Source organism: Struthio camelus, chromosome 9, assembly GCF_040807025.1.
Source record: "Struthio camelus isolate bStrCam1 chromosome 9, bStrCam1.hap1, whole genome shotgun sequence".
In the NCBI taxonomy this organism is placed as follows: Eukaryota; Metazoa; Chordata; class Aves; order Struthioniformes; family Struthionidae; genus Struthio; species Struthio camelus.
In genome coordinates, this window is record NC_090950.1 from 1,950,342 (window position 1) to 1,959,084 (window position 8,743).

The 8,743-nt window shown below is 62.1% G+C and overlaps 1 protein-coding gene across 1 annotated transcript; it reads right to left on the bottom strand.

The window, feature by feature from the left end:
• On the bottom strand, nucleotides 1–8,050 carry LOC138068166 (maestro heat-like repeat-containing protein family member 7). The gene is made up of 14 exons (XM_068954345.1): nucleotides 7,947–8,050; nucleotides 7,269–7,418; nucleotides 6,909–7,063; nucleotides 6,350–6,497; nucleotides 5,549–5,736; nucleotides 5,323–5,460; nucleotides 4,680–4,794; nucleotides 4,074–4,211; nucleotides 3,398–3,574; nucleotides 2,608–2,763; nucleotides 2,212–2,313; nucleotides 1,749–1,851; nucleotides 535–1,158; nucleotides 1–108 (listed from the first exon to the last, which is right to left on the bottom strand). Exons 1-13 carry the CDS (start codon nucleotides 8,046–8,048, stop codon nucleotides 992–994), a joined length of 1,839 nt encoding a protein of 612 aa, XP_068810446.1. The 5' UTR covers nucleotides 8,049–8,050; the 3' UTR covers nucleotides 1–108; nucleotides 535–991.
• Between the last annotated feature and the right edge of the window lie 693 nt (nucleotides 8,051–8,743).

An 8,743-nucleotide genomic window follows, 5' to 3' on the forward strand; every position in this document is an offset into this window, starting at 1 on the left:
TAGCAGCAAAATTTTATTTCTTTAAATGATGGTGCAGCATAGTAACTGCTGGAGCTGGGTGCCTCCAGGGAGGGACCTTGAACAAAGGAATTCTGGCCTAATTAGACCCTTTACAGTTTTATTTCCCACCTGCCAGGGAAGGTCTCCCCCAATCTTCTTTACTGAGTCTTCTTTACTCTCCTTCTGGTTGGTGTCTCTCTCCTTCTGGTTGGTCTTGGCCTTCAGCCCACACTGGTTGCCATGTCCTTGTTTCCCACAGTCCCTTATCTCCTCCGAGGTCAACCCCAACCCAGGTGCATCCCATCTTGTCCCCTGCAGTCTACTTTTTAGCCCCATGAGCTAGCTGTGTATCTTTATTAGCTGCTTTTAATGGGTTTGGCCGTTACATGCTCAGCAATGATTCTGGAGTTCATGGACGGTTCGGCCTTGAGGCCTGCATGCGCAGGGTAGGCAGTGGCGATAGAAACAGAGCTGCATGTCATACCCCAGCTCTGCCCTTCCACCTGAGATGCAAGCCCTGAAGACAGCAGGGGCCTGCTCTTGCCCTGGGGTGACTGGAGAGGGCAGGGGAGGCCAAAGCTTTTCTCCCCCTTTCCCTTGGCTATTGTGGGCCAGCAGAGCAGTTGACGCTTTGCAGCAAAACCAAAGTGTGTCAGGCCGCTCTACGCTGGCCTGGCATATTGGAACGAGTGGACACCCCGTCCCCCCCAGGACAAGCCAGATTCATGCAGGCAGCAAGTTTTGCCCCTTGCCTTTGGCTCCCTAAAAAAAGAACACTCACTCCGGCTGAGGAAACGGGGCTGTATCTTTGCGGGAAGCCCAACAAAGCCATGAAGCGGTAGCACAACAGGGGCTGTGCTTGAGGAGTCGAGCTGTCCTGGGGCTGCGGGAGATGCCAGCAATGAGCCAGACCTTCCAGCACACTTGCGTGTGTCCGTGGTGTGCAGCACCATGGCATTGGCACAGCTGCGTCAGCTCTGCTCAAACAGAGTCACGTCCTGGCGGGAGGGTGCCACCTCGCCCATGCTCTCGGGAGCCAGGGACACAGTGCTCCGAGGTGGAATCTTGATGTTCTCCTTGGCACCCTCAGGTTCATGATGGTCTGTGACACCAGGCAACGGACTAAAGGTTCCGCATCATTTTCCAGGGGCTGGAGGGCTGCGAGAGAAAGGCACCGAGCTGAGAACAGACTCCCACCTTTGCAGAGATCCCAGGAATCCCCCCCCAGGCAGGGCCAGCCCCACTCAGCTCTTCCCATGCGGAGGAGGCAGCAGGTAGGACAAATGGATCAGCTGGCACTTGCAGGTCGGCCAAGCCCCAGATGCGCCCCAAATACCCCCTGCTCTCCCCCACATAGGGACACAGAGCCTTCCTCACCTGGGGCAGGCCAGTGAACTGCAGCTCACTTCCCAGCCTCCTCCCTCCTCCCTGCCAGGGCTGCCTGACACAGCGCTGCTCTCACTCACCAGTGCACAGCTCCTGCACCTTCTCCTTCCTCCGCTTCTTCACTTGCTGCCCGATGAGCCCTAGGCAAACACCTCCGCTCACCCCTCATACTCCCCAGCAAGCCCCCAGCAGCACAGCTCCCATCTGGCCTTGCCAGCTTGGCCATGCAGCCTGCTCCCCTTGGGCAAGGCTGGCCCCAGCCCCGTCCCCACGGTGCAGGACCCAGGGACGGTGGGAGGGACTGAAGACCCTCCTGTGTGCCCGTCTGGGTGGGCAGGCATGGCCCTGGGCTTGTGGCTCACCAATGAACCTCACAGCTGCCTCCCGCAAGGATGCGTCCGGGTTCTCCAGGTATGGCAGGCTCTGGCGCAGGTGTTGCTCCGCTCTGCTCCTGTCCCTCAGCAGCTGCAGACAGCACAAGGACAGGGGGTTGGCACCGAGCCTCCCCAGAAGGCCAGGCCTGTCCCTCCTCCCAGCTCCGGCCTCCTCTTCCTTCCTGCCCACGCCTCCCAGCTAGAAGCTGGCTGGTAGCCAGGTTCAGAGGGAGCAGAGGGCAGAGCGGGGCCTGCGGGTGCTGAGATCCCCGCCATGCTTCTGCCAAGGCCCAGCCAGGCCAGGGGCCCCTTCAGCACCCCAGCGGGCACTTAGAGTAGAGGGCTCTGGGCTGCAGCAGTGCGTGAGGGGCACAGCTGTGCACCCTGCCCACTGGCCATGGCGGCAGGCCTCATCCCGCCGCGGCCCCGGGGGCTTTGGCCACGTCCTTACCACGCACTCCCCGATCTTCCATGTCTCCGCTCTTCTGGCCAGCTGCTTGAGCTCCTCCCACTTGAGGAACTGTGCAGCGCTCACCAGGGCTTCCTGAGAGGCCTGCAGAGCAACAGAGACCAGGAGATGCCACCGCAGCCACGGCAGGACACCCTGGGTCCCCCTCGTCTTGGCAAGGCTCCCAGCCTTTCCCAGCCCCAAATGGCACGACGCAGCGTGCCACTAGGTCTGGCCCTCCCTGAAGGCAGAGGCAGCTCTGCCTCGTCCTTCGGCACACAGGAAGCTGCACCTCATGCTGCCATGCGTTCCAAGGCACACTTGGCAGCAGCCCTTGCCTTGCTGCTCACCTCCACCCACGGCATGTCAGCATTGCTTCCCCAAAACACTGCTCCCTACCTGGGCCACTCTCTGCACCTTGTCACTCATGTGGAGGAAGAGCGGCACCAGGCTCCTCTGTGCATGCTGCTTCAGGTTCCGTTTGTTCTTCCCCACCACAATCTCCAGCAGGTCTTTGAAGAGGAGCATGGAGAGCTCTCGCACTCTGCTGTCTTCCTGCAGGCAGGGAGGAGAGCAGGGGAGGCCTCAGCAACGACTCCAGGAACGGGGCCCGACAAGAGCGTTTGCCGTTGCAAGGCCTCGTCCTCTCCGGGCACAACTGTCCCCCAGCCCGGCCAGAGGTCGGAGCTGAGGACAAGCCTCTGCTGAGGCAGCCTGGACAATGAGGGTTGTCGGCAGCAGCACGACAAGCCTCCCTGGGCTCTGTCTCCCTCTCCCTCTGGAGGGAGCTTCTTGGATTTCCCTAGGCCTCCATCAGGGCCCCCGCACACAACAAGAGGACAGAAAGGGACAGTCCCGCAGCACGGCCTCTCCCTCGCTCTCTAGCCTGCTCCTACCTCTCTGCTCATCGCTGCCCCAGGCCACGGCAAGCGCCGCACGCAGTCAAGCACGAGACGCAGCAGCCGAGAGCAGACAGGGGGCTGGTTTGCTCTACTCCCACAGCCCCGGACACCAAGGCCAGCACAGGGCATGGGCTGAGAACCACAGGGCAAAAGGTTTCCTGACATACAGCAGGGCCTGTGTGGGGACGTGCCAACAGGCACGTATGCAGAGGGGCACACAGCACCCAGACCACGCATACGGACCCCCGGACACACCAGCAGAGCCCCGGCTCTCCCATCAGCCTTACGTCATCAAAGCGAGGCAGAAGCTTCTCGGCCAGCTGCAGAACAATCGGGTTGGAGCCCTTCTGTTCCAGGTAGCTGAGGATGTTTCTCAGCAGCATCAGGCTTCCCACACGCACTTCCCTGCAAGCATCCTGCAGCCACTCCATGCTGTCTGGGAGCAGGCTCTGCATTCTCCTTTTCTGTGGGAAACACACAACTTTCTTTGTGGGAAGCAAGGCCAGAACCCCCCCCGCCCCGCCCAAAAGTGCTCTGCCTGCTCTTTTCCCATCAGGGCTCAGTGGCCAGGGCCAGGGCTCTGCACACACGCAGGCCTTGGGCACAGAGGCTGCAGTGCAGGGCACAGATCTGCAAGGGGGCCCTCAGCATGCACTGGCCTCTGTAGGGAGCAAAGCTGCTGCCTCAAGGCCCAGGAGCACCTGGCTGCCTTAGCCCGGCCCTGTGCTCCAGCTCATTGTCCCTCTCCCAGATCTTCCCGCTGGGCACTGGTGCCTTTCTCCTTGTGCAGCACGGCCAAGGGCCTGGCATGACACTCGGGGCAGATGAATGGGGCAGCGGAGACTTGGGAGCAGCTACCACACCTCCGGATTGCCAGCCAAGTCCAAGCCACTCTCTGACCCAGTGTCTCCTGTCAAGCCCCAGGCTGCCAGCATGGCTTCACCCGCCTGCCCCCCTCCTCACCATCTTGGGTCTATTCAACAGGGCCACGAGGCCTCTGAACGCCAGTCTGCGCATCTCCAGGCTCTCACTCTGCGCATAACCCTGGACGAGTGGCAGGACCTCCTCATCCATGTCGGCAAGGTCAGGGCATTCCAGCAGCTGAAATGGACACAGCACTGAAAGACTGGCACAGCCGGCAGCACTGCCCGCAGCGTGCAGCTCTCCATCCCACCCACCATCCAGGGCAAGGGCACCAGGCCCTCACAAAGCTCAGCCCAAACACAGCAGGCATTGTGCAGACACCCCTGGGCCCTGCTCCCAGCCCCGCGCCTCACGGCACACTGCACACACTGCTCGCCTCCTCCTCCCGTCCCCTGAACCCTCCGCAGCCTCTTGTTCTCATCCCTTGGAGGAGCAATTGAACACAGACAGCTGCCACAAAGCAGGCACGAAATACAAGTGCTTACGAGTGGTCGCCCAGCAGAAACGAGCCAAGGCCGGGGCTACTAACAGGAGCGTATGCATTGCCCCAGCTCCATTCACCAGCATCACCCCACACGCATGTGCACAAGCGAGCACAGCATTTAGAGGCCCCTCCAGAGAGGCACTGCTTGCCATGAGGCCCACCTCGACAAAGAAAGCCATGACGGGCAGCTGATGAAACTGGTCCTCCCTCCTCAGCAGCCTTGCCAGCTGGCGGAAGATCCAGCGACGCAGGTGACTGGCAGCCCCCCTCATTGCTCTGTCAGAGGCAAGAAGGCAGTGTTGGGCCTCAGCCGAGCAGGCAAACCTCCTCTGGCATCGCTCTGCTTGGCACGCAGCTCCTGCAGCCAGCGGCATTTGCTCATGGAGCACTGCTCTTGCCCTACCACACCTTGCCATTAGAAAGTCAGCGTCAGGCATCATTACGTTCCTTTTGGTGGGAGACCGGAGAAACAGCCTTCCTGCCCAGGCGGCATGGCCTGCCCACACATCCCCTCTCCTGCCCGCTTTGGATTCCTGTGCCCCTGGGCCCTCCCCAGGTTCTCCTGCGCACGACCCTCTCCCACAGCTCCTAACACCACCTGCTCCCCCAGCAGCTCTCCAAGCTGGGCAGCATGGCAGCTCCCAGGGCCCTTCTGCTGGGCGAGCCCTTGCCACAAGGGCTGAGGCTGCAGCCTCTTTCTTGGAGAAGTGGCGTTCCCCCTCCCCCACCAAGAAGCACATGGGGAGGCACACCCCACAGCCAGGGAAGAGGTGCTGGGCCAGAGCAGGCCGGAAAGGGCTCTACCTGGCCAGCACCACCACTCCCTTCTGCGAGGTGTCCGCATGCAGAAATAGGTCCCAGCCGCCCTTCCTCTCAACAGCCACGGCTACGGTCTCATAGTGGGCGCAGCGCAGCAGACTTTTCATGGCCTGCACGGCGCACCTGCATGCAGAGCAAAGCCCAGGTCACACTGGCAGCCTGGCCCTGCCTCCAGGTGCAGTGCAGAGACAGGGCGAGCGGGATCGAGCACCTGACGTGGCTGGTGGGACGGGACTCATCCCGTTGGCATTCCCTCAAGAAGATATTTGCTTCCTGGTGGCTGAACTCTGCTGTGAAGACCATCTGCAAGAGCAGCGCCAGGAAGAGCTGGGGGAAAAACGCCTTCACCGCCTCTGGGCAGACGGGCTCCCGGATGATCTCACACAGTGCCCTCGTTGCCTGCAGAAAACACCCAGTCACACCTCTCACTCCCGAGCAGTCCCCGGCATGCTTCCACAGCCCTCCAGGTGGGAGGCTCGAGCACAGCCTTGGAGCATGGGAAATGCAGCTGGAGGCCTCAGCCTGGCTGCCTGACCAGGGCCAGCGCCCGCAGGCTCTTGGGCCTCAGCTCCTGGTTGTACACAGTGAGCCTTCCTGCCTCAGCATGACCATCACCTCGGCAGGCTTCGTGTAGCGTGCACGCTCGGCCAGGCTCCCTGTCCCAGGCCGTGCTGCCTGCCCAGGTTTTGCAGGAGCCCTACTCCTGCCCCTCACCTTGCCCCCAACCCGACCCTGGCTTTCCAGCCTACTGAGCGAGGTCAGCGGATGCAGGGACAGCGTCGGATGGAGATTTCCTGGGCATGGCCAGCCTGGCTGTTGGTGTGCAGAGAGGCCAGGCAGCACTTGGCAGCCCTGTGTGCTGGCACAGTCGGAGGCCTGGCGCTGGCCATGTTGTAGCCATGGGCCCAGGAGAGGTCCCTGCTTGGGGGCACACGGGCAGCGGAGAGGGGGAGGGGGCCCAGGGAGGCAGGCACCAGCCTGGGGGCACGGGAGGCCTCGTCCCCTAACTCACGGCCAGCGGAAGGATGCAGTTGTTGTCCCTGTCGGAGCTGGACTGCTTGCGCAGTGGCCGCTCCTCCAGCAAGCTCAGCAGCTCCCGCAGCATGTCCGGCGCAAGCATCGGCTTATCCATCAGCACCTTCCACATGCTCACGGCAGTGCTGCAGGCCCAGAGCGCCTTGTCAGTGGCACTTCCTTGGCCGCAGCACCGTAGCCTGGGCCAGCCCTGGAGGTCCCCAGCTGTGTGCCAGCCCTGCCCCTGCCCACCCCCTCCTCCCTGGCAGCCCCAAGAGGGTCCTGCCCAGGCAGGCAGCACATGACCAAGCTGAAGCCCCTTGCGCGGCAGGGAGCGTGCAGAGCCGCTGCGCTCTGCGGCTCAAGGCAGGGACACTTGCTCAGCTCTGGCTCCTCAAGGCCTGCTTGAGGCACCAGGGCTGGGAAACGCTGGGCGAGACACAGGGCCCTGCCCCTCAGCCGTGTGCTGGCCTTCTGCTTGCCTCTGGCCCTCTTTGGGCCCTTCTCCCCATGGCCAATGAGCCACTGGAGCCCGTCCAGGCTGACGGGCCCCATACCTGTTGCACAGTGGCGAGCAGTACAGCAGGCTCACGGTCACCTCGCTGGGCTCCAAGCAGGCCAGCTGGCAAAGGGTCTTGTTTAGGGTGACCCGGGCCGACAGCTCCCTCACATACTTGACGTTCCTGTAGAGGCACCTTATGATGCGTGGCACCTGGAAGACACAAGGCGGACGGTGAGGCTGCTCCCAGAGAGCAGCCAATACCCCAGCTCCCACTCACTTCTCCTTCCCTCTCCACCACTCCCACCGCTCCTTGCTGCCTTCCAAGGGGCTCCGCTGCCCACGAACACTGGCTCTCGGCGGGGAAACAGCGCCCCAGAGGGTCGAGCCCCATGCACGCCAGCCCCAGGCTCCTTACATCTTCCAGCACAGAGAAAGCGTCCAGCAGGAACATGGTCAGCATGTGGGAAGCCACCTCCGTATTGTAGGTGCTGCAGTTCCTCATGCCCTCGATGGCTGTGACAATGACGTCTGTCCTTTCGGAAGGCTGCAGGTTTTTCACAAACAGCTGGGGCAGAAAGGACGTGAGAGAAGAAATGTCACACTGCGTGCTGCACTACTGCTGCTTAGCTAAGCAGTGGATGTGGCTCTGGAGAGAGGTGCGGGGCAGTGCTGGCACCGTGGCCCAGGAGAGCCAGGAGCACGCGCTGTGCTGGGTAGCAGCAGCATGGGGCATGTGGCCAGAGGGCCACCAGGGCAAGGCAGGATGCTCGGGAGCAGGCTCACAGTGCACTGGCTCTGCAGGCAACCCTAGCTTGCCGGTGGCCAGCAGGCTGCAGCTGCTGCTGGGACTCTTGGAGCCAAGCCTCTGGCTAGTCCCCGCTCAGGGACAGCGGGAGACACAGCAGTGAGAGCAGGGCTGCTACCAGGCAGCAACCAGTACTCTAGGTGTCACTCAGAGCTGCTTCCTTCTCCACCACCACCTCTGCATCAACCCCAAGGCCCCCTCAGCCCCACTCGTTAGGCATCCCTTTGCTCATCCACGTCTCCTCAGGACCCCATGGCCAACAGTCCCAGCAAGGGAAGTGCTCCTCACCCTCATGATCACGCTCATGTTGCTCGTCCACGAAAGGCAGAGCTCATTGTCGGCTTCCCTCTCCTTCTGGGGCTCCACATACTCTGGATCATCCTGCAGCATCGCCCGGCCTGAACAGCAGCAGAAAGACACAGCGGTCAGCAGGAGTCATGCAGAGCTGCAGCTGGCAGACTCATGGCGTCAGAGAGAAACCAGCCTGGCAGAGACAAAGGGCATGCCAGGAATGGATGGGGAGCAGGATTCCCAGGGAGGGTCGGGGCCTATTCCAGGGCAGAGAAGGGCAACTGCTTCAAAGGGTACCAAAAGCCTCACGGGCTTTCCGGTGCGAAGCCCGACACAAGCCGTAGCCTCTGAGCAGGGGCTGCTGAGCGTTTTCCAGGCCAGTGGTATCCAGGACAGGTACTAACAGCCCGCTCCCCTGCTCCTACATCAGCCGCGCCTCCTGCTCCTTTGCCTCACTGAGCAGAGGGGCCGAGGCAGTGCGATGCCTTCCCCGGCCTTGCCAGCGTGGCCGCGTGCAGAAGCACACAGCCCAGCACAGCTTCTCTTACGTTTTCGCTGCACGACGAATCTGAAGAGGCAATGAAGAGCATCCAAGGCCCCGCCCTTGGTCTCCGCGTCCTCGTAAGCACAGCAAAGGATGAGACAGCCCACCAGCTGTCCCAGCATCGGCACGGGGATCTTCCCATAGCAGGCAGGGCTCTCATCCACTCCTCCAAAGGGGTGCCACACCTGGGCAAGGCGGGTGGGACAGGTAGAAGGGCTGACGGGAGGCAGTCGCCACCAAAGCCCTGAAG

Excerpts from the sequence above, each read along its gene's own strand:
- LOC138068166 (XM_068954345.1), bottom strand. The coding sequence starts at position 8,048 with ATGCTGCAGGATGATCCAGAGTATGTGGAGCCCCAGAAGGAGAGGGAA. Across the intron at positions 5,737-6,349 it reads ACTGCATCCTTCCGCTGGCC|GCAACGAGGGCACTGTGTGA; the intron begins GTGAGTTAGGGG and ends TGTTTTCTGCAG. Across the intron at positions 5,461-5,548 it reads CGTCCCACCAGCCACGTCAG|GTGCGCCGTGCAGGCCATGA; the intron begins GTGCTCGATCCC and ends CTCTGCATGCAG.